Source organism: Typopeltis vanoorti, chromosome 16 (genome assembly GCF_054136105.1).
Source record: "Typopeltis vanoorti isolate ZY-2024b chromosome 16, IOZ_Tvanoo_1.0, whole genome shotgun sequence".
Taxonomy (NCBI): domain Eukaryota; kingdom Metazoa; phylum Arthropoda; class Arachnida; order Uropygi; family Thelyphonidae; genus Typopeltis; species Typopeltis vanoorti.
In genome coordinates, this window is record NC_143564.1 from 95500220 (window position 1) to 95525320 (window position 25101).

At 37.1% G+C, this 25101-nt stretch overlaps 1 protein-coding gene across 2 annotated transcripts in view; it reads left to right on the forward strand.

The window, feature by feature from the left end:
* Window positions 1-25101, forward strand: part of retn (retained) — a 211431-nt gene that overhangs the window by 175251 nt on the left and 11079 nt on the right. For both annotated transcript variants that reach the window (XM_090406073.1, XM_090406074.1), the window contains 2 exons: window positions 1392-1575; window positions 17447-17688. In XM_090406073.1, coding sequence (XP_090262199.1) covers window positions 1392-1575; window positions 17447-17688 — 426 coding nt within the window. The remainder of the gene's footprint in view (window positions 1-1391; window positions 1576-17446; window positions 17689-25101) is intronic.

Sequence of the window (25101 nt, forward strand, 5' to 3'; positions counted from 1 at the left end):
TAGAGGCCTTATCTCTGACTCTGCCATCAAAAAAAAAAAAAAAAAAAAAAACGCAACATATTGTTACAGTTGTGTAGCTAGAGTTTTTGCCACCCAGGTGACTTTTGAGTTTGCCGCCCCTCTCAATACATACTAGAAATACTAGAAAAAGTCAAAACGACGTATAGGGAAATAAATTAAAACACTATTTAATGTGAATGTAGTTATTTTTTTATAAATACATAAATAAATAAATACATTCAAAGTTACAAGCAAAAAAATAGCCGTAAAAATAATAATTAAAACACTATGTTTATTTTTGAAGTAAAACTTTAATTTCAACATTCTAAAATGTCATTTTTCTTGCTTTTCTGTTAGCAAAATCGTCGATGACATTGGCGAAGTCTATTTCATAATAATGTAGGTAGTTTTTAATCAATTTTATTTAGAAAAACGCTTCTCACAACTAGCAACACTTACAGCAATTGCGAGGAAAATTCGCAGTAGTATTACAATATTTGGAAATGAGTTCTCGAGACTGTATTTTAGAATTAACTGCAAAGTTCAAAACGGTACAAAGTGCCGCCCGGGGAGGACCCCCCTCCCCTAGCTACGCCTCTGTATTGTAATATATATAGTTAAGATTGTTGGTAGAGCCTTATCTCGGACTCTGCCATCAATAGCCAATAACAAATTGCCAACAATACTCTTATTAGGGTTAGTAGAATGTCACCAAAATTAATTGAAAAATTTCCTTCAAAACGACACGGTATTAACGATGAGGCCATCTGCATTATTGTAACTATAAACGCCAGACGTCTCTCTCTTTGTATTTCTTTCTTTATTTCTTTTCTCGTCTCCTGCACCTAGTTAGTGCAATCTAAATAGCGTCTTGTGAAAGAATAAGAACATATTTTCTGATGAAGGGTGTTCTGTGTGTGTGTGTGTGTGTGTGTGTGTGTTTTAATTACGCATTAAAATACGCGAGTTACTCGGCGATTGTATTTAAGCCCAAAATTTTTTCGTTTAGAAATAATATCTGAAAATCTTATCAGTGTCTTTGTCATCTCATTTATTTCGTAATTGACAGCATGATTTATCACAATCCGAAATAATTATTATTCGCCGCTGTTGTGCGCATACAGCATTCGATGTCCGTCGTGAAAACGGCTACTTTTATGTACCTCACGAAATCAAAAACTTCAGTCCCCATTATGAAAACCTCCCACTCCATTAATTTCCGACGCACTTGTCATGCATTGTATATCTTGTTAGTTCTGCCTTTGTGATTCTGTAAAGGAAACTCTTTCTTGTCATATGCGCGAGCCCGGGCCATTAAATGACATTTGGATGGCCGTCCTCAAAAAAAAAAACCCGTGTTGAGTGATGAATTCTCCGCTGCTGTCTTTCAGGGACCCCTGTCAACCGCATCCCGATCATGGCGAAGCAGGTACTGGACCTCTACGAGCTCTACAGGCTTGTAGTCGAAAGGGGAGGGCTAGTGGAAGTCATCAACAAGAAGATATGGAGGGAGATAACTAAGGGACTCAACTTGCCTTCCTCCATTACCAGTGCTGCCTTCACTCTACGCACACAGTAAGTGTCTGTTATTTTATCGTTGTAATGTTGAGAATAAAAAAAAGCCTATTTAGAAATAAATATGGGAAATTAACACACACAAAAAAATAAAATTTCAATAAAAATGTTTAAGTATACAGAGAAAAGATGAAAAAATCATTATACACCAATTTTATATATGTATAGTATCTATATAACAGTTTATACGTTAATGGTTTTGTGAATAGTAACACATAGCATTGTTATTGTTATAATGCTTTAATCAGACATGCGATAAAATATTACATGTAGATGTGGCTTCTCAAAATTCAACAGAGTATTAGGAGAACATTTTTTTTCAAAAAAAAAAAAGATTAATTTCATTAGATTGCTGAATTTGTTTGCATTCTAGGCCTTTCTTCAACTATTATCATTGAACTCGCCCATCGACAGTTCAGTTGTGAAAAATACATTGATCCGACACGTATAATTGCTACGGTATTGAAGATGGGGGGGGGGGAATCGCCCCTTGGGGTTTCTGCGTAGTCTGTGGTGATACAAATAGTTCGAAACAGCGGTTAGGCAAATGAAACCATAGTCCAAGTACTAAGAGAAGGTGAACATACTAGACTGCTAGGCAGAGTTCGTGTCTTTTAAGTAATCTAATTGTCATTTAGTTCATATAGATTCATACAATTTTATTTATACAGTCATCGACTCTCGGAATATTTTTCCCCTCTATCCCTATTTCTATTCCTTCCAGGAATAAAAGGCATTGGAGGATATTTATTTATTATTTATGCCTAGCAAAATGCAATCTTTAAAACACTAAAGTGTAATGTTTCACTTAATTTCAATGAACAGGCAGACAGTCCGTATTTTGCCCTCATTCCCAACCGAACCCCGATATCTCCATATACACATGCAAGTAGTTGGTGAAACACGGATTCGAACTTATCGAAACGAGTTATAGGCGAATGCGTGACAAAGGTTTTAAATGCCTGCATATTCTCCATCTGTCATCATCATCAGACTTATTGCATGTCTGATAGCAAATTTAACTATCAATACGTTTTCCAGTATTTTAGCACATTTCCGATCTCCTTACTTATGAAATATTCAATAATAAATTGGTAAATAAATACCACTCGAGAAAAGTCGGAGTGCTCCTTAGGTTGTGATAAACTAGGTTAAACTATTGGCAATTTAATGATCCAGAGCAGTTTCCTGGTACGAGGAAGCCATGCATACTTTCGAAAGAAATATGATTTTCCCATCACTGCATGGCTCCAAAAATAGCCGATCTTCAAGTATCGTTACAAGCCTTTCCGGCTTCTGAATTCCCATCTCGTCTCTCCCCCTAATCAGCTTGAACTCACCCCCTGAATATTCGAATGAATAAACACCGTGGGCAGGTAAGTGTGCGTGAATGGGGGAGGGAGCGAGTGTGTTTCAGGGAAAGGAGTGGGGACTAAATAGCGTGATTACAATTCAACTCTCGGATTAAGAAGTTGGACTGTCGTCGTTAGGAAAATGCTCAGCACAGACGATTATTACATAATTGGTTTTGTTTTCACACATTAGATTTTGCATTTATACGAAAATTGTAGTCTAAAATAAAGACTATTTTAGATTACACGAGAATGTGGAATGTCTTTCCATTCTCGTGGGTCATCATCGATGTTTTGGGTTAACCACTTCCTCTTTGACGGCACACTAAATGTAGTGGCAGGCTTATCCTTAAACTTCGAAACTACTGATAAGGTAGGATTGTTTATTTGTGACCATCTCTCAGTCCATCTACCGCCATCTGATAGAGCACTGATCCCCCAAATCATTCTTCAGTGAGGATCCGAAAAGCTTTTGTAACTTAATGCTAACTCAATCCTTTCTTATTTTCACATAAAAAGAAAAGAAAAGTAACTATTTTGAGCGTGCTTTAACTCTCCATGGCTTGCCTTCATTTTTCGTTCCCTGGTCGCTCCATTGACCCCGTTTAAATCAGTCGAAATTATACAGTTTTGTTTCTCCATCTGGGATGATTGGGATCCTAAAAATCTTGTTTATATCCTGAAGAGAACAATGAGTTATCTGATAACTCCTCACCCTCCTCTTCCATCTATTCATAGAGATTCAATTTTTGCTTCACGTATTCTGTATAGAAATTACCGTGGCCACTTATACAAAATTTGCTAAGAAATGTTCAGCAAGTTGGTACATGCTTCCAGCAAAGTAGGACAAAAGTATTCACATTTAACTAGTACGTTTTTTTTTTTTTTTTTTTTTTTTTTTGTTGTTGGGAGTCGAACACTATGGTGCCACCAGGGCATTCTCCTCAAAATGTCAGCGACACAAAGGTTTGTAATAGATTCAATGAAAGAAAATAATACATAAATAAATTAATATTTTTTGCTATTTTTATCATTAATTTGTTTGTGTGGAAAACAAATCTGTAAATAAAAATTAAAGACCGTGAGATGTTTATCAATTGGCGAGAGCGAATAATTGGCATTTTGCTGTGAGTCGTTTTGAATACTTTTCCGTAAATTGTCTACATATGGAAGCTTAATTGGAAAAATCTTGGACAACAACTTCATTGGTTCATAAAGCGATATAAGCTTTATTTCAAATTTCAAAATACGTATTTAAAACTGCATCTACGAGATGTAGATTATACAAGTTTAATCCACTTAGAGTTTACGAAAAAAAAGTCACTTTTGCTATTCATTTGCATATTTAAAATACGCTTACAGTAATCAAATTTGTACACCTTTGATTATTTGCCTTCATTTCTCTTTATCCTGTTATCTTCCCCCCCCCCCCTCCTCCAGCTCAAGCACTTGGCATCACTTACATTAAAACTATTCCAACAGCTTGTATTGTGTAGTGTTCTCGACACGCGCGCGCGCAGTACAATTAGATTTTTCTGCATATACATGCTAATCTTTGAAATGTAGGGCATCAGACAATAAGTGCTGATGAGAAGGATTTACAAGAGTGTTCTTGCTTCTTCTTGTTTGTTCTTTTTTTTTATTATTATTTTTCTTTTTTTTTTTCCAAAAGCCATTTATCATAACGAGCTGTGGTGAAGTCGTCGTTACTGAGTCTTTGTTTTCTAGGTCTGCTACAGCTGCACTCTTCGCTTTAATAATACGCATTAATGATTAATTAATGTATAATAAATGCTTCGTGTTAATCAATATTTAATTAATGCTCTCTTTTAAACATGCCTGAACGATTACTAACGAGCGTTAATTAGATGAATTTCATCCGGGATGTTGATAACCAGCTGTACTCGTTACTTGAGCATACATGCCTGAAGTTTAGCCTCCAGATCGTACTTTCTTGTTATTGATGAACCAAGGTTGTGATTAACGTTGTTGTTGTTTTTTTTTTTTCTTCTTTATTCTTCTTCTTTTCTATCCCTTCCCTCTCTTGGCATTCTCATTCCGTTATCAGCATTCTGACGTATAGTATTTTTATTTGAAATTTCTGACATCTTAAAGGAACAAAGTAAGCCTTCGATTATCTTTCTGAAGACGATAAGATAAAGGAATTTGCTGGTTAAATCCACAAAAGTTTGTGCGCATATATTAAGCTGTTGTAAACATGCAGATCCTCCCGATGTCTTCTTTGTACAAAATTGGGAAACAAATATCCCAATGCCATCTGATGATTAATTTTTTGAACAACAGTTCGGGTGTATCGATTAAAAAAATAGATGCAATTTTCCCACTGAGATTTAATTGCATTTTGTCAGTGGCATTTCAGAGGTGAGATTGGGGACGTGTCGAGAATCTCATTACAAAGACAAAATTATAAACCCTTATTTTATGTTGTCGTATATAGAACTTAAATTATTTTGACATTATACTCAGAGAAACTCGTGATTCCCTACTTCTAATTTCATTGTTTAGATTTCTCTATAGGATGATGAATGTTTATCGTCATTTCCTAGTCAAACTACCTGTTGAAAAAAAAAAAAAAAAAACAGAGTAGAAAGAAACGATAATCGACTGAACACATCCGGATGTGGAAGATTACAGAATGCAATCATACATTAAGATATAAAATCTGGCTCTTGATTTCATTCTGTGGAAAATAATAAATAAATAAAAATGTTAAGTTCTAATACTACTACAATAAAAAAAGAAATTTAAAAAAAGTCTGCAAATACTCCGACAAAATATGTTAAAAAAAAAACGAGAAATTCCTTGGCTTTATTCAGTTGAAAATTTTATCTTAGTTGTACACTTATTTCTATTCTTAGCTGGATACTTTACGACAGATAAAAGAAAATTAGATACATATAATGACAAGTTGTCATGTTCTAGGGATTGCTTAGCTGGTGATGGAATAAATGAAACTGTGGGTGATTAACTAAAGGATGCACTTGAGGATATCTACTGGAAAGAATTGGAACATTCTCGTGAGGGAGGGTTTAACATGCTGCTTTTCTTTACGATTGTCTCTTCCTTAAAAAAAAAAAAAATAGTGGAACTTATGCACGCGTGAAAATTGCTGTGTGGCCAAAGACTTTATTCTTTTTGTCACTCTGCTATGACAATAATCTTGTGATCTCTTAAGATTTCCACGATTAAAAATGTCATTCATATGTTTGAGATAGTGAGATTTAGGAAGTCGGAAATTTTCCGAAAGGCTAGCTTGCGGCTATTTTTCGAAGCCTTGCAGCTGTTCTTAAAGAAAGACTGAAGATTTTTTTCCCCCCATCAACTTTCCCCGCTTCTCTCGATCACTTGTTATTCCCCTCTTGAAAGCTTTGGATTATTATGATTAATATTAATTTTAATGTATTTCTATTAATTGAGCTATATTAACCTTAATAATAATATTAACAGATAATAAAATTATGCATTAAAGTAGGCAACCAATTATAAAAATGTATCAAATAAATATCGAAAAAAAGAATTAAATTAAAGATAACAAGAAATTATACACTTAGCTTAATCCTTTATCATTATGCATTAAAGTAGGCAACCAATTATAAAAATGTATCAAATAAATATCGAAAAAAAGAATTAAATTAAAGATAACAAGAAATTATACACTTAGCTTAATCCTTTATCCAAGTGTAAGCAAACAAAGTTTTCGACTGAAGTATCTTTCCGAACTGGGGCAACTCCTGACAAAGATAGACTAACTTCTCATCACTTGCTTTAGTATTCCTACGCCATAATTTATAATAAAGTGTGACACCTTTTGGCAACTCGTATAGGTAAATATGCTTCTGTATTTCTTCAACCTTGGTATCACCTGGGTCTGGCTCCCACTGATGAGACCTCAATAAAGATCGAAACCGGTCTGGGTAGTCACCCTTCCCATAATGCATAGCATTATACATGTCCGTAAGGGGGATGTGCTTTGCATTATGGGATACTAAGGAAAGTGATGAGAGCTTGGTCCACCTTTACCACGAGTTGCTCTAGTCCTGAAAATACTTCAGGTGCAAACTTTGTGCGCTTACACTTGAATAAAGTATTAAACCAAGTATATAATTTCTTGGTATCTTTAATTTATAGTATTATACGCAACAAAGATTATGATTATTCAATTTTTATTAGCTGAAAAAAAAAAAAAAAACCACCATCCAAGATATTAAGACTTATTCAATAAAGCGAGAAGTGTATTACCTTACTGTTCACTATCCGTTATTATTATTAAAATCAGAATAAAATTAATAATATTTTAGTTAACTATTTTACGAGTACTGTTACGGTATTTACAATATTACTAAAAGAATTTGAAAAGTATAAAACACTGAATTCAGTAAAAAATAAAAACAAAATCTCTTAAATACTGCAGCTGTTAACGTAAAATTATAGTTTTTGTCTTAAATTCTCTGAAAATCACTGAGCTTACTCCAGATCTTCGGTCTCATTCAAGTAAGTTGTTCTGAGTCAGATGTTATCAATGTAAAGCTGTTTTAACCGAAATTGTTTCCGCCGTTTTCTCTTGCTTTTCACTCCCTAACAGGAAGATCTCCTGACATCTCCTCCCCCTTAGCGTTAGCGTTGACCATACATGGGGACATCCTGTAATCCCCCAAGTTGTTCGTCTTTTAGACGTTTTGAAATGCTATAATTTTTACGATAACGGCACTATTAAGGTCGTCGGCTTTTTTCCAATGGATGCAAATGTAGCCTTTAAATAACAGAAGTGCTGTTCTTTACCGACCCCAGGACTGTGGCTACCGTTACCTGCAGTCAATAAGCTTCTGTCGGCCGAATGCGCTCTTTAATTATAGAATTGCCTATCTCTCCCTTGTTTCTCCTCCTCCCCTCCCTTTCCCAGTTTCCTCAGCCGACACGTAAACTATTTGGTTGCTGACTTTTTTCGATAGCTTACCTTGCAGTTCGCCTCTTCTCGAGTGGCTTCTCCCTGTTGTGATTTAGATTAAAATAATGCAGTTTAAATTTAGCGATTTATTGTTGGACCTTTTCCCAGACAAGTTGCGTTGCATATTGTTGGCCTTTTCTCACACAAGTTACGTTACATTTTGAATGGAAAAAACCACGTGATACTTAGTTTAGGCTAAATATTGTTACGTGATGTGGGAAAACAAAAAAAAAAAAAAAAAAACTTTTAATAATTGTTTTCAGAATTTTTGACGTAAACTTTATTCCTTATCAGGACTGGCTTAAAGGGGCGAAGCAAGAATGCTTTTCATCTTCCCCGTTATCTGTAGAGGACAGTGTAGGGATAAGGTGTTATTGAGCTATTAAAGCTCTGATCATGGCAGGAGGATAACAGCAATAGCCGAGTCTCAGTTAGAACTTCATTGGCTACAGCATTACCGCCCATTGGATTGATCACTGCATCTCACGGTGGATTCTTACTGACCCTAAACTTTATTTGCAAAGAATAAATGTATCCGTATAAACGGCGTAAAGAGGTGTATCAATTTATATTGAAAAAAAAAAAAATACATCTTCTCTCAATTTTGTGTCCATTAGTTTAGTTTCTAATTTATTTAATTTACAATCTTTTTATATTTTTATTTTTGCTTTCTGAACGAAATATTTATTCCTGTAGCTCTTGGTTATTTTTGCTATTCAACTCCATGCATCATTACAATTGATAGACTAATACTTGGCTTACTAAAGAAGAGGAAAACTGTGAAAAAATTTGGTGGGGAAGTTGCTTTTCGGTTCAGTTGTGCTGTGTGAATATTCTTCTTCTTGGGCAGTTGATTCTTTTATCGTCACGGTGCTCTACTGTATTGTTGTTATATTCACCAAAAAGAGAACATTAAGGATGTAATTGGATAATTTTCAGAAGAGAACCATCCTAAATTAAAAAAGAATAAAATATTACGTAAGTTGCAGAATTCTTTCATTGTTCTGCTTGATATTTCCAGCAGAAGACCTTGCGTCAAGATAACTCATATCCTGCAAAGAATGCTGTTTTTATTTTCCAGACACCTTTTACTTATGTATATGAATAGCTACCGGAAATGAGATTTGTCATTCATTTCTTCACATGGAAATAATTTATCTACTGCTATTACTGTCTAAAGCTAACTTATTAACGTCTTTAAGTTGGATACTATTTTTTTTGCTGTTAGTAACTAACAGAAGAAGAAACCTGTGTAGGCTTCCACTATTCTAAAACAGTGAATGTGCACGGATCTTGGTTTTCATTTATTATTATTACGTGACAGCTCCAAAGGACTCATCGCAGAAGGACACTCCACGCTGCTTAATGCTCCCCCACTATCTACCTCCCAATAGTATTTTGTTAGCTAACTGCGTGCGTTCTGTAAGAGGATTTGCTTATTATTATTATTATTATTTTATTACAATATTTTAACAGTGTTGAAATATTCCATGAACTTAAATGCCGAAATAATGAAAACATCTTATGTTTTCATTATTTATATTCTATTCCCTCAGCCATACGACTGGTGTGGGGGGGTAGCTATATGCTACCATAGGGAGATGATTATGAGCAAGGCCGTTGCCTTCCTTGCCGTGGTATATCCTATGGCTGATCCTGTGTGTTCACAGGCCGGTTTGCGGATGAAAAACCCTAGATAAACTGGCGGGAAAAAACCCTGCTGTCCACGCCCAAGACCGGCTGACTTGGCTATGGCTGAGGGAGATCCTTAAGCCCCTCACATCGTCGATGGGAATCGAACCTAGGACACTTCTTCCCCAGGCATATGGTTGCGAAGCGCATAACTACTAGACTAACCGCGCGGAAGCATCTTATGTATAGGCTATATTGCCCTGTATGATGCTCTTTTCATATCATGTAAGTGTAGAATTTGGGAAGAACTTTTCTACTTACACCTTATCACGTGCCTTTTTCAGGTCTACAAAGGTGAAACAGATTCTTGTTACATTCGCCCAATTCCTGCCTAATTCTCTTGAACTAAATATCTGATGCAAACAATCTATTTGGCCTGAACACAGTTTATCGTCTTACGTTTGCATAAAATCTTAACTACAACACTCAGTTATGAGAATTCCTGTGGAATTTTCACATTCCTTTTCATTTCTCTTTTGTAGATAGGCAGGATGAGAACTTAGCTGCAGTCATCTGGAACTCGACGCTCTGATCAGCCATTTTGAATTATATAGTGTAACTAACTTTTGTAAAATTTCCAAACTTTAATATTTGAGCATTTTTGATCGAATATCACCACTCCAGACCCTTAGAAGAAAACCGCCAGTGGGATCTTAGGCAGAAAATAATTCTCGATGTTCAATTTCTCATTTTGAGATTTGCTCACATCACTCGACTTTGAAACTGCATGCCGTTCAAGAAGTTGATCTTCAGTGTTGAATACCGCTTTTAAGTTTTCCTTATCTTCTTCAGTATTACTAGAATGCATCCCTGTTATAGTTTTAAGAGTATCTCAGCCTAACAGTATTTTTTTCCCCCTTCGGTAACACCAGTTGTGTTGATCTGATGCGCGCTTCGTACGCTGATGCTGCCTATCTTCAAATCTACTGAAAGTGAGTTCGTTCCAGTAGCTGACTGTTCACTCTTTGCTCTGCTACCCTAACGAAAACAGTGGGGTTTTTGTTTAACCGACTGACGTTCTAGTCGACATGACATTTTCATTACCTTGTCGCATCTTTTTTTTTTTTTTTTTTTTTTTTTGTATTTAATTCAATACAATAATAATAACAAATTCGTTGCCACGAACACAATGAGCTAAGAGAAATTAAAGATTATTTGGGCTACTTATTAAACATATACCCATTAATTTCTTATAAACTCTCCGGAATAATGAGGATAATCGACTTTTGCACTACCTGAAGAACTCTCACGTAATTAATGATAATCGGTATGGATTTGCAGCTGCCGATCCACAGGAGATCTTGGTTACGCCAAATCACCTGCGGACACGTCATAAGTTCGTCGAGACTACGGGTTTACTGTTAATATGTTCAGGTTATTTGATCGAATCGAACACTTAACGTTGTCTCATTAATAGGCATACTTCGAGTTGTTGTTTCCTTTGCAATATTTACAAACTAAAGCGTTATTTTCTGAAATTAAAATGTCTGTTGCTGACTGTGTCACATTTTCAAACAACCCGCGGTCTTCCTTCCTAACCACGTCCCTCTTGAACTGTTATCAGAAGCAGATAAAGATACTTCTGTATAAATAAAGTACTTCGAAGTAGTAACGAAACATCGGTATGTTTTAAGACATTTTACATTACTAATAAAGAAACAGATTCAAGCACATTTTCTTCTTATTTGTGTCAAGTCGTACTTAGCGAACAGTCGACTAAATGCACTTTGCCACATACACTTAACTACTTTGGCTCTAAATAACTCTTATGTATGCACAGAGCATGTATCGTCACTGCTGCAGTAATAAAGAACTTTTATCGCATTCGGCACGGATATAGGCTATGGATAAACAAAATAAAATAAATAGAAAATGCATCGTTTTATAATATTAACTGACTGGGGGAAAATAGCTTCATTAGTGTAACTTCTTGCAGGCAAAAGGTCAAAAAGAGAAAAAAGACATATCGATGGTTAGTTTATTTTTTTAAATTAATAGTTGTGGGTTGTAATTATTAGGAAATGCTCTGTGAGGAGACAGAGTACAGAGGCAACTGGAATGACCAACGGTTGCTCGCGTTTTTACAGTAGTAGAAAATGGGAAAGAGGGTGATGGGAGCCAATTCAGGAAACACTTATGCAAAGGAAAGAAACAAACACCCTATGAAAGAATGATTGGAGTAAGTCTCCTTGAGATGGGTCATAAAGGGTTATTCTCCTCTGGAGAGCAGCAAGAATATTTTTTGGCAGTTTTATTGCCAATCCAAATATGAGAAGCGCATTCAAAGTTTGAGCGAATTTGGTTAGGTTTTCCTAGCTTTATGTCACCCTTGGTGACATAAAGCTAGGAAAACATCATCATGCGTATCAAGGATTTAGGCATAGCGTGGCCTGTTCCGGCCTTAGAAGTCATCGTTGAATCGTTTAAGAGGACGTCCTGGTTTTCTTTTTCGTAATGGCTTGTACTTTAAGGCTTGTTTTGGTATTCTTTCTGTTTTCATTCTTTGAACGTGTTCAAAGAATGAAAACAGAAAATATAAACATCCATTTATGTTTATATTTTTTTAATTTTTTTCTATTACTGGTTCTTGGTTTAATTCTTTCATAATTTCTTCATTTCTTTTGTGATCAAATAGTACACTTTGCAGTTTTTCTCATAAACTTCACATAAAGCTGTTTTTATTATTATTATTATTTCTATTGGAAGATGGATACATCTTCAAGATGAAGATACCACTAACCAAGATGAAGTATCTTGGGGAGAGAGAGAGAGTATACATATTTGTCTGGATGAAATGTATGAAGGCGGAAGACAATCACAAACATCCATGCCCCCCCCCCCCCTCAAGTGGGATTCGAACCTGCAGCCTATTGGTTGAGAGTGGATACGTTGACCACTCGACCAAGCAGGCCGGTTGCTCTTCCAAACCACAGCATTGGATAGGAAATAAGCATAATGAAGAAAATCAATTATTCATTTTAACTTGTTTTGATTCACATTCTACATCACTGATGACCGAACCATGTGTAGTCCACAAGGCGATACGAAAAAGGAAACAGCATGCCACACTCCTACACACACACACACACACACGAGTTTGTTCTTCTTTGAAGTACAAACTCATCTTTGTTCTTATTGACTGGAGCCACTTTCTTAAATGATCAGTTTTATATTCATTAAATTATTTTGGGCAAAAATTTGCTTAGTAAAGGTTGTTAAATATTCATAAAGAAAAAAAGATGAAAATCGGGTGCTTTGTGTCCATTGGTTTGTTTTGGATAAATGCAAAGAACTTGATGTTTCTTTTATTCTTCTATTGACTAAAATATTTCTAACAGGGTTTCACTGTTTTTGACCTGCGTTAAAAAAAAAAAAAAAAAAAAAAACCTGATTTTCATGTTGAAAACTCTTGTGTTATAGTTTCAATTTAACACAGCCAACTCAAAAAATAATATTATTAATTAAAACGAATTATATTAAATAAAAGAAAATAATAATGATTTATTGAGCATTAACTACAGGGTGTTCGGGATAAATTTGACAGTTTCGTAAGGAAAAAGAAAATCTTCTTTGTATCTATTAAATTTAATGAATTGACAAAAAAACATTACAGGCAGAGTTAATTACAATACTATCAACAAGATTTACTCAAAATAACCACCATTAGCATCGATCACAGCTTCAATTCTGCTTCGGAACCTCGAACAAGCTGATGCTACAGTCTCCCTGGGAAGGGCCGCAAAAACTGTTTTAATTTTATCCATTAACTGGGCTTTTGTATTACTGGAAGTGCGATTGGTGTCTTTTTCAACTGCGCCCCATACAAAATAATCCATGGGGTTAAGGTCTGGGGAGTTTGGAGGCCAAACATTTGGACTGGTGAAGTCGTAGAAATTTTCAGACAACCATTTTTGACTTTTCCCAGAGGTGTGGCAAGGGGCCGAATCCTGCTGCCATACATACGGCCTACCATTGGCTACCCTTGTTATCCAGGGCTTGACTACAGTTAGCAACTAAACGAACAAAGCCCGAATTCCAATGCCAGGGTTCTTCAACACCTGTTCCTGCAGATTTGCGAGGAATTCTGCTGTACGAACGCAATCAGATCGTCTGCTAGGGATCTTTCTTCTTGCTACATCCTCGTAGTCACCATTGCAAGTCTCTAGTTCATGCCTGATTGTTTTTACTGTATTCAGGGAGCATTGGGCAGCAGTCGTAATATCCTTATTTTGATGGCGGGCACGAATCATCATGATACAAGTTATTCTCTTCCATGATTCAGGTGGGTTTCAGCTATCCATCCTTTCTGACATCTTGTATATGAATGAAGAAGGGTCCAAACTTTTAAATGAAGAGAAGTGTGTGTTAATACATGTAACTTACGGAAAAATATAATTAATTATAAATATGTCAAATTTATCCCGAACACCCTGTATATAAATATATTACTTATTTTTTTAGCAACCTGACCTGGTATGAGATAATGACAAATCAGATGTTAATAATAACACACCTGAGTTTGTTATTTTCCACGAGGATTAACCTGAGTTGGAATGCTATCTAGGATGCGAGAACCTATTCATGTCAAACTGAGTTAGCGTTTCCATGCTGATTTCGAAGGTTATTTTTCCAAATCTGCATCTTATTCTCACTTTTAAATGTTGCTCTGGAATTCCATATTATTTTGGAACTTCTATTTTTTTTTTTTTTTTTTTTTTTTTTTTTTTTTTTTTTTTTGTGCCAAATTTGAACCTTCGTTGTTGAATCCAACACTTGCACTTTCAAGGTTGCCATTCCAGCTACGTGAAGAATGAAGTTGTGTGTAGATTTTTAGTCAAAACTGTCTGCGGGAACAACCATCGCATGATCCGGTTTTCTAAATAGTGAGAGTCATACATCACCACAAAGAGGTCAAATATTTACCATCTGTTTTACTCTATAATGTTGGGTTGTAGAGATCCTACCGTCCATCCCTCTCCCTCTTAGTAAAGCAAACGCAAAGGGGGGGGGAAGACTTTGAAAAGAGGTCGGGTTTCCAGTATAGCGAGTAACTCAGTAACCCCAATCATTGGACCCGTTTTGTAATTGCCCTCCGGTCAACTAGCACTCACACACTGTACATAAATACTGCTTAGTTTTATGCATTCAGCACTGCAATTCATTTTTCATTATTTTAAACGTGCTGCACAAATCTGTGTCATTAAAAGACATGGCGTAGTTCCTGTGCATACTTTAGCGATGTCGAACACAGAGAGTGTGCAGTTGAATTCGAGTTAGGGCCGTGCAGCAATGGCGACTCGTGAAGAACCAATGCTGGTTGGGAAAGGTTTTTCCACTAGACAGAAATGGACCTTGAATTTCTTTTTCTATCGTTCTTAATCAATAGTGTGTGAATTGCAATGGCTGCCAACCAAACCACTGGAACAAGCGACACATTCAAAGACCCTGCGTGTTTTAAATTTTAAATTCGGTCGGTTTTGTTCTGTCGTTGGTCCTTGATCAAACTTTTCCGACAGTTTCGCGAGCGTTTCCCTATGGCATATTTCATATTTTGCCTTCAAAGATTTTTATTCTTTTGCAGCCTATACACACAATAGACATCATTAATTATGCTGTTTACATAGATTTCGTAAAGAAAGGCTATTGCCGGTGAAATAGCATTTTAGTTGCTTCTCAGGTACATAATTTTCACACGTTCCAGTCAGTGAAGTTGTAAATTGCATAATATATTATGCTCAGGATCATTAACTCGCGTGTTTTCTCGCCGCTCTGCGGCTGTAGTGGGCAATTCCAACGTCACATCCGGCAAGTGTGCACTGACCTTCGCAAATCAGAGTGCCGACACGTTAGTTAACCATCAGCCTCGGTTGTTTATAGACTGACAATCCCTGCAAGCACTTTGGCATTGCCTCAGCGAACAATCGAACCATTAGTGTTGAATAATTACAACTGAATTAATTTCCGAACTCTGGGCAAACACCCACTTAGTAATTAGTGGCCTGTGCAACGTTGTCTAGAGCTAACGCTTATGATGTTACCTGCGTGGGCGCAGTCCTCATATGTCATCCCGCGAATTGTAATTAATGATGTCCAAATAAAGCCTGCACGAGTATGTAAATGCACAAGTGAGGCATCAACTTGCTGTTAAAATCTAACAGGCTTCCTAGTCATGCAGTATTTCAAATTACCGAATGGAAACATCACATTTGCAAGAGAATTGTTTGATACGTTTGGGGGGTCAGCTTTTAAAAGTGGTGTCGAAAATTCCCCCACTACAGACAAGTCGAATTTCTAATTAAAATTTGGAAATGTAACCGTGAAAACCACTTTGACTTCTGTACCTTTTTTTTTCCCCTGCTAATACCTCGTTAAATTCTATATCATTTGTTTATTTATATGAAAATAACTTTTCCTTCTAATTCTGCGGATTTCTCTTTCCAAGTTGACTTTTCCTGTTAACCCGAATAAAGCGTGTAGAAATTATATTAAACTGGGTCGTAGCATTTATTCGCCGACTCGTTATACTCCTATAACAGGAAGTCTCCGTAGCTCTGTCAGTATAGACGATGCACTTTTAATAGAGAGAAAAACCTGGGTTCGAATTTACATAATTAACGATGTAAAACAGACAAACCAGCCAGAGAACGCACACAAATAACAGACATAATATATGGATAGTAGTCTCAGTTTCTTCAGTCGTAATTGCAAACATCAATTCCTGTAATGAAGCCTGTTGGTGAAAAAAAAAACATTCTATTGGAATCTTTCTTCGAATCTGTTTCTGTGTTTATTGCTTATCTTTGCCATTTGATTTCGCCTGGCGATAATTATAGCCAGGCCAGTTTTCTGGTGCAATTGGAAATTTCAACAGTGCTTAATGACATGTCGTCAGTAGGTATGCTAAAGAATGGCTCGACATCTCAGCGATCCCTGAAAACATTCATTAATATCACATTTTCATGCATTTCAATTACGATATACGATTGAACATAACGATTAAGCTTTTACACTAATGTTAGCTTCGATGTATTCTTTTCAGCGTATATTCTGGGGTATGTCTGATGATACAATGTACTAACTGGTTATTTTAAAATGCAGTTCGCACAATCTTTTGTAAGAATTTTATAAATTGTTCTTTGGAGACTTATTCTATCAAGCTATCACCAACAAACACGTGTAATACAGGACAATACAAATTTACTAAAACCTCGTGATACACGCTCTGATATTCAAAAGCCCATTTGTAACCCTAGAATCGTGCTGGTTAAGCCTATTTCAATGTAGCTTCACGACCATAGTAGGCGAGCGACCAGTTCCACTCCCCCCTGCATGTTTTGCTCGGAATTGCCAGTCCCCATTTCATGGTCCAGTGCATTCGTAGGTTTGGGGAAAGACGTGTTCCGTTGTCGAAGCTCGTCCCCTGCCAACATCTGGTTAGATGGAACTTTGCATCTATCCACGCCTGCTTCCAAGAAATGATGGAATAATACGAGCGGAAATAACGTTGTGAACCCGTAAAATATAGTCGTCGTTGTAAGCATGATAAAAAGTCAACTAGACTTTTTAAGTATAGGCGTTTGTAGAGTCCCTAATAATTCGCCATTAAAGTCATTTATACTACGACTTAAAAGAGGGAAAGAGTTCTAGGTTTTTTAAGTTGCAAAATTAATAAATATGAAAATTATAAAAAGAACGAATTTTATTTAACTTGCATCAACTTTATTGTTTTAATTTTTGATGCAAAAAGAAATCCTTTTTTTAAATTTGAGTGTCTGTTGCTGCAGCTGAGACACAGATTGTTTGAAGCGAGTTTTAAGTAAGCATTTGCTGATTAAATACTTTGTTTTTTTTCATTCACCAGATATATGAAATATCTTTATCCATACGAGTGTGAAAAGGAAAAATTAAGTACTCCGGAGGAGCTGCAGGCAGCTATTGATGGCAACCGACGAGAAGGACGGCGTTCTAGCTACGGACCTTACGGAGAAATGGTAACGGTATCTCGGAATTCTCACCATCCTCACAGCCACCAACACACCTCACCTCTTAGTCTTGTTTCGCGACAGGTCAATGGTCACAGTTCCAGTCAAGGTATCTCATCGGGTAAGTTTTTTTTTTTTTTTTTTTTTTTTAATTTGACGAGTAAATGAAAGAGTGAAAAATGGCGACATTAAGCAATCCTTCTAACTGTACGATCCAGGGGTGGATTATTACTGTATTATCAAAGTACCATCGATGATCCTCACGACCAAAGTGATTACGTTTATTGAGGACGTCTCTAGTCTCGCGATAATGTGTAGCTGACAAATGTTGCACAGTATTACTGGATGAATTACCGTATTTCCCTCTTCTACTAAGGAGTTTTCGTTCGTCTAGGGTGGCAACAGGTTGCCGGCATTGAAATATTATCTTAAAAAATGATCGGCACCAGGTGACTTGTCCAATGAAACTAATGTACCCAAGATTATCTACAGTTAGTGTGGCGTAGCTCACTCGGTATAGACGAAGCCCTTTGGTCGAAAAGACCCGGGTTCGATTCCCGTCCATGACGTGAGTAACCTTTATCTGGTCTCTTTCGACTGAAGGTGAGTTAGCCGGTCTCATGCGGGGGGGGATATAGGGTTTTTTTCTCACGGAAATTCAGGTTTTTCGTCCCTCAGAACAAAAGTCCCTTGGATGATCGCATTCTTTCTAGTTTAACCAATACGTAGAGTCTTCTGATTAGCAGCTGTGTAAGAACTCAGTTACATTCAGTTGACCTTGTGAGAAATATGGTCCTCGAATCAGCGCCTGAAAATACTTTTAGAGATTTACCGTCTGTTTTGTTTGAGGGGCCGAACAAAGCAAACTTTCAACAGTGATTGCCTCGGATGTCAAAACTATAACGGCCATTTGTTCAAATGAAATGTGTTTGAGTTCGCTAATTACACTCATCGCGCTCAACACAGCTTTGAAATATTTAAAACATCTTGTATCCCCCTTCCCCCCCCCCCATTAAAATGTGTCCTTGTTTAAAATTGAATTACACAGAAATGTCAGTCGCCATAAAGCAATTGCGTATATACATTCCCCAGAAAACTTGTTTCCAGCCATAACTTCGTTGACGTCCAACTTACATTACAAAGATGCAAACCATATTTTCGGGTCCTATCAGATGACAGCGGAAATAGAAATTATAAACACGCAGGGGGAGTCTTGTGACATCGCATTTCTTTCGAGTTAAAGTGCAAGAGAGAGCACATTAGAACATTATTTTAGCGCGCTACGCGCACCGAAGCTCTAATACACGTATATACTCATCTCGTTTTATTTTTGATTATAATTAATTAATGCAGGCGGTTGCATCGCACGCATATTGCATTTATGCGATGGAAACAGTGGGATTTAAATGGGATATTTGTGGGTAACGATCAAATGGAACTAATACAAGCCCGAGATGTTAAGCAACTTGATATCCTTAATTAGTTTTGTTCTTCTGTACGCATTAATGACTTGAAGACTTATCAAGGAAAGCTTAGACATTAAGCGTTCTGGTGGCTAATAATGTCTAACATCATTTCTCGAGATCGATTCTATGTAGGTTACAATAATTTTGCTTCTGTGTCTGATGCGTCTTCTTGGATGCAATAGGAAGAGCCCGCGAAGGTTATGCACCGCTTGTTTTCAGCCACGATACGGACTGCATTAGGGAAATTTAGTTATGTAATGCTGTCTTTTTGAAATAATCTCTGTGGCTACAGTGGACATCGTGACAGCTGTCAGCCATCGATTTCGTATGGTGTACATATTTGCTAATCTCCGTCTTTGATGCCCTTATCTCCTTCGGTACCTATCCAGTCATCTAAACTACTGCTTTAAAGAATTAGGGAGAACACGTGATAGACGATGAACTATCAGACGGCAAGCATCGTTGCCGAAGCGGAGGCAACCCATTCTTTTCGGGTTTCGTTTATTAGTGAATCACTAAAACGACCGGAAGTCTGCCATCTAGGCGTACTTAAATTCAGGATTCTAAATCCTAGAAACAGTGGTTTCGACTCGGAATTAAGGCCGCGCAAATGCAGTGCTGTGCCAACTCTTTCTTATTTTTATTAATCCCTCGAAGCAAGATTACATAGTAGCGGATATGTAACAACAGAGCAAGCTGTGATAGAGTGGACATACCGTCTCCCATTATGCGAAGACAAGTGGGTTGAGAGCTCCTCCTCCTTACCAAATGAGTTGCCGACACCATAAACATGACAGGTATCTACACTTAAATCTGCTTTATGTGGCGTAAATTCGAAGGAAAATATTCTTGGGCGCAATCCCGTTTTCCTCCAAGGGGCGCCCCCCTGAAACGACATTCGCTTGTCCCGTGCGCGCATCTAGAATGCACTGTCGGCATCTTCATTCCTCCTCCTCGCACCCCATTACAGGAAAATTATTTCGCTTTATAACGTTAGGCTATTTTTAGACGTGCGGATAGGTGTCCGTGAGGATTATGGTCGTTGCCGGAGAGGTTCGCGCACCCATTGCGGTCAGTTTCCCCTTTGTTCGCACGCACACGAACAGAAAATATTTTTTTTGCGTTGCTCATCTAATCTTAAGTTCCGACTATCTGTTTTCCTTGCTCTTATTTTATCAAAGACATACACGCGAATGTAAAATAAAGACGTTTATATTTAGAATGAGAACCTAGTTGTTACTGGCAAGTAGTAAATATCGCCGAGGAATGGTTGGCATTCCTAAACGCATTGGCGCAAAGTATTTGCGGAAATCCGTGTTATATGATGTCGGACGCTTTTATTTTTTATATATATAATCAAACAAGCTGATCGCTTAACTCGCCGTAATTTAAGGTTGTCGTTCGAGAAGATTATTCCGTCAGTATCGAATTGGAAACATTATTTCATCACTAATATGGATACGCGGTTTATAACGGATGATTTTCACCGTCCGGTGTGACATCGCCACCAGCTCGCTTAAGATCGTAAATGTTATAGACTACGTGGATAGCCACGATAAATAAAATCGGGGACTTATCTTTGCCACACGCGTAAATATAAGGTTGCCCCGAATAATCACTTGTTTTCGGATTATTTACATATGTACAATAACACAAATATCAGCGCATTTGTTCTTGTTCAAATGCAGTAGAGGGTGTTGATTTTAAGATAATACGAAGTTTGTTGTTTTCTCCACTTTCATGCACAGTTTCTTTGTCAACGAATCAACGTCTCGTCCAATATTGGAACCAGAATGTCGTATCGTGGGTCGCATGGTATGTTCGATGCTTCTGTCGTGTGGAATAAGACAGAGAGGGGGAAACTGTCTGATATCTTTAAGTATTTTATCCAAAAAAAAAAAAAAAGAGTCTTTTATTGTGATGGTACAATCGATCATTATTGTCGAAGCTCCAGGAGAACTCATCTGTCTCTCATCCCAAAGTTTATACGACAATCTTTAGCCAAAGTCTTTCAATTGTTCACCTAGTTTAAGCACAAGGCTTAGTCATCACACCTATTTCAATATTCTCCGATTATCCTATGAAACCCGTTACTGCTCTCCTATACGAAACGCAAGCGCCACCAAGTGGCAATTTCCGTCTATCGCTATCGTGTTTCTGATATGTGTGTTCTGGTCCAAATTTGAAAAACCAATCGGCCTATAAATGGCAGAAAGGGGAACATTAAAACAATATTTCGCCGTATTGACGCTCGTGGCGAAAATCCGGTTTAATTCAAGTCGTTAGCGATGTTATAAAATGTTCCAAGAAATAATGGGGTAGATGCCGATACAAAGAATCGAAAGCGATAGAGGGAACAGGGGAGAAAAAAAAAAAAAAATTGTTTCGCAATGATTTATATCCGTTCGTTTATGTGTCACTGCCGCCCTCTGGTCTAACTACTGAAGACTGGTAATTACTGGGAATTTTGATACACACACCAGTTTAATGTGTCATCATTGAATTCCTTGACATCCGGACTTAGCAGGTTTTATCGCGAACTCAATTGCGAAATAACACACGCCGAAATTTTTACGAATGCAATTTGATCGTGTGCTTTACGATGAGAGAAAACATCGTCGAATGATTGCTGATATTTTCACCACTTCTAAAAACTGAGCAGTCATAAAATGGAAAAAAAAAAAAAAAAAAGTCCATTGAAAAAGAACGCTCTGTAATTAACAGACGTTGGTCATTATTGCCGACAACAGAGCATGCGTCTCTGTCGATTTCATTGGCCAGATCAGTTAATAATCAACAATCAGCTTTGTTGGATAACAGATGAAAAAGATCTCGTGCTTTTTTTTTTTCTTTTTCTTTTGCTTTGGCTTTGGCTTTATAATGCGAAACCACTGCAATTGATCAGAAGTGGGACTTTAAAAAAAAGAAGCGAAAAAACTAATGAAGTCAAGTAGTAGTGTCATTGAAGAGATAAATCATTTTTCAGGGTCACTAGGTTATTTGCCAACGACAGAAGAAAGTGAAGGATAAAGATCTAGCGTAAATGATGACGAGTTACTGATTACACTTGTTTGTTTTATGCTCTTGAGACACAGGTAGCGGTCAATCAGTGGATTTAATTTGCTCTGTGACAGTGGTAGGGTGGAGCAGCATGTTGTTAGGTTGCTTGGGGGGGTTCGGCTTTGTGTTTTCGTAGTCATTTCCAACTTAGTGGACGTCGCATGAAGGAATTTTAATGTAGCTAGTCCTCACGAAATGGGTCCAAGTTCATAGCCACGGGGGAAAGGTGACTCGTGACTGTTTTTTTTTTTTTTTCCCTTCTTCTTTATTTCTTTCTTGCTTTCTCTGTAGCACGATTTGTCTGAGTTAACTGTTAGCCCGATTTGAATGGAGACGGCCAGAGTTGATTCCGTTATCGCCAGTCTCCTGTTACACGCAGCAATGAAAGTCTTTTGTTGTAGGCAGAAACGATATTCCCCTGCGAGGTAAAAAGTTAATTGAATTTAGGATTAGCAGGCATCAAAGCTGTTGTACTTAGAAAGGAAAATTGCTTAAAATTACTGCCTATCATACGGGACAATGCTGAGTGAGCAGTCTATGTTATCTTCATTATCTCGGTAAAGATTGAGGGGAACAGTAGCTCATATTTTATCACGTTTTTAGACGCGAATGAAAAGGTATAGGGGGAATTTTTTGGGGGGTCTTTTTTTATGTATAAAATACTTAAGCTATAGATTCGGTGAGTGTAATTAATAACAATGGATAATGTGCAAGTTATTGGCGAGTTCAATCATTCAAAACCACTCGATTTTCAGGAATTTATATTAAAGATGTTCGCTATGTGTGTGGCCTTATGCTTGGCAAAGAAATCGGAGTTTATGCAATTAAAAAACCAACTTCAGTTATTATGTATTGTTTCAGTTGTAGCACATGGCTAATGTTGTCAAGCAATTCTGTTTAAAGCGTTTGTTTTAAATATTTAATTTACGAGTTAGGATTGTTTTTTTTCTCTTCTGTGGCTTACTAACTTTCCATTGTTTCTGAATCGTGCAAACGAGGATACTTAGTTTTATTTGGAGGACAACACTTTAAAAATAAATAAATAAATAAAGAGACTATTGGTCTATTGATAAGCTGTTTTATTCTTTTGAACTGCCGCCCTTGTTTAGCGGTAATCTATATGTCAGTATTCATGTGTGCAGGTATTTCGAATGACAATTTCGTTTTTATTTTAATATAGAATCGATTTAATTTATGTAAAATATGAAGGAAAATAATTCCACAATAAGAACGCTATCAAGGGAGTTTCAAATGGAGGGTAAGTTAGCCCGTCTCATAGCAACGTAGCATGAATCCTCCCCCGCCGCTAATCAGACATACTAGCCCAAGAACACACACACACAAAAAAGTGTCTGTTTCAAATTTCAATTTAATTTATCGCTTATCTATCGTCGTATGTTACGCTTTCGCGCAGGCCTACACATTTTACAGCGTAAGCTTCCGTAACCGATAATCCCGCGGAATAATTAGGTTGCTCCTTATTCCCGGTAGTATCCCGTGTCTGTCTAAAGCTTGTGTTCACTGGGTGGGTTTGCCTGCTTTGCGGGAGGAAAAACCCCAGGTGAACTGGGAGAAAAACCCTGTTGTCCACCCCCAAGATCGACTAACTTGGTTATGACTGAGGAAGATCCTTCGGCGCCTCACGTCGTCCACGGGAATCGAACCTAGGACACTCCTTCCCCAAGCATATGGTTGCGAAGCGCGTAACCACTAGGCTAACCGCGCGGACTTATCTATTTGTCGAAATTGACTTCAAGCTCTCATTTCCAATTAGCAATGCCGCCATTTTCTTTGTCTGGGAGTAAAGGGTTTAGTCGTATTTTTATTTATTTATTTATTTTCTACATAATCTCCGGAAAAGCTGCTCAAGGCACCAAACGGGGAACTTTTTCAGGCCACTCGATGGTGACACCAAGAACTTTATAGTGGCGTTTCCTGTGTAAACCGAAAAACCTCCGTAAAAAAAATGAGTGTGGAAATGAAGAGAAGAGAAAAGTATGTCTACAAGCACGCATAGCAAAACGCTTCGAGGTTTAGTTGCTGGGAAAACGTGTCACCACACAAGAATCCTCTGGTATAATATGTGTGTCTGTGAGACTTTTATGGGACTTTTAATTCAATGTTTGCTACGCGAAAAAACTAATTGACTAGGCTCTTTTTTAATTAGCTGGAATATTAGCTCCTGGTACAGCATAAGATTGCTTTTCTTGCAAAAGTCAGTCAGAATTATACTCTTGTATCGTATATTGAGACTAACGTTTGACTTGTTCTGTTATACACTTTAAATAACGTTGATTCAATACTAAAAGTAAGATTACACGCTCATTATATTGTCTTTCATTTAATTCTTTCCGTGCTTCGAGAGTTATCCCTACGTGTGCTGCTCTTAAGAGTAAATATTCGTGAATTACCAATCCAAAGAAAAGTTGATGGCTAGCTATTCATGTTAGCGAATGTCACTTGCAGTGGTTGCCTTGGTAATTCCATCCAGCGAACCGTTTTATAATTATTAAGCTAAAAATTTAATTGTTGTTCCCAACACCACTTTATTTTTGCTACTTAATTTGCTGGAGAGGTTTTGCGATTTTTATGAGCCTTCAGTTTTTCCTAACTGCAATGTGCGCATGTTCCACTTTCAGAACTTTTTGTTTGTTTTCCATTTTTCAAACTTTCTGTGTTTTCTACGAGGAAGTAATCAGAAAGCTTCCTGCTTTATATAGCGGTACTGGAATATCCTCTTACCAGTCAATACCTTCCCATAGTTTGCTAAACAATTTCCACACGTACTCCGACTTCTCCTCTACTAAGTTCTTTATCATCTTAAGTGTATCCTTCACTATGCTCTTACCATCTATTTTTTTTTCTCCAAAGGATGTTCCATAGAACATCCTTCTAGTAGATTAGAAGGATGCACTGTTTTTATATCTTCTCTGTGTGTTTGTAGTACTTTGAGTTTGTGTTCTATTCCTTGATCGAAATCATTTAGTTATGTCCACCTTCATAAGCTA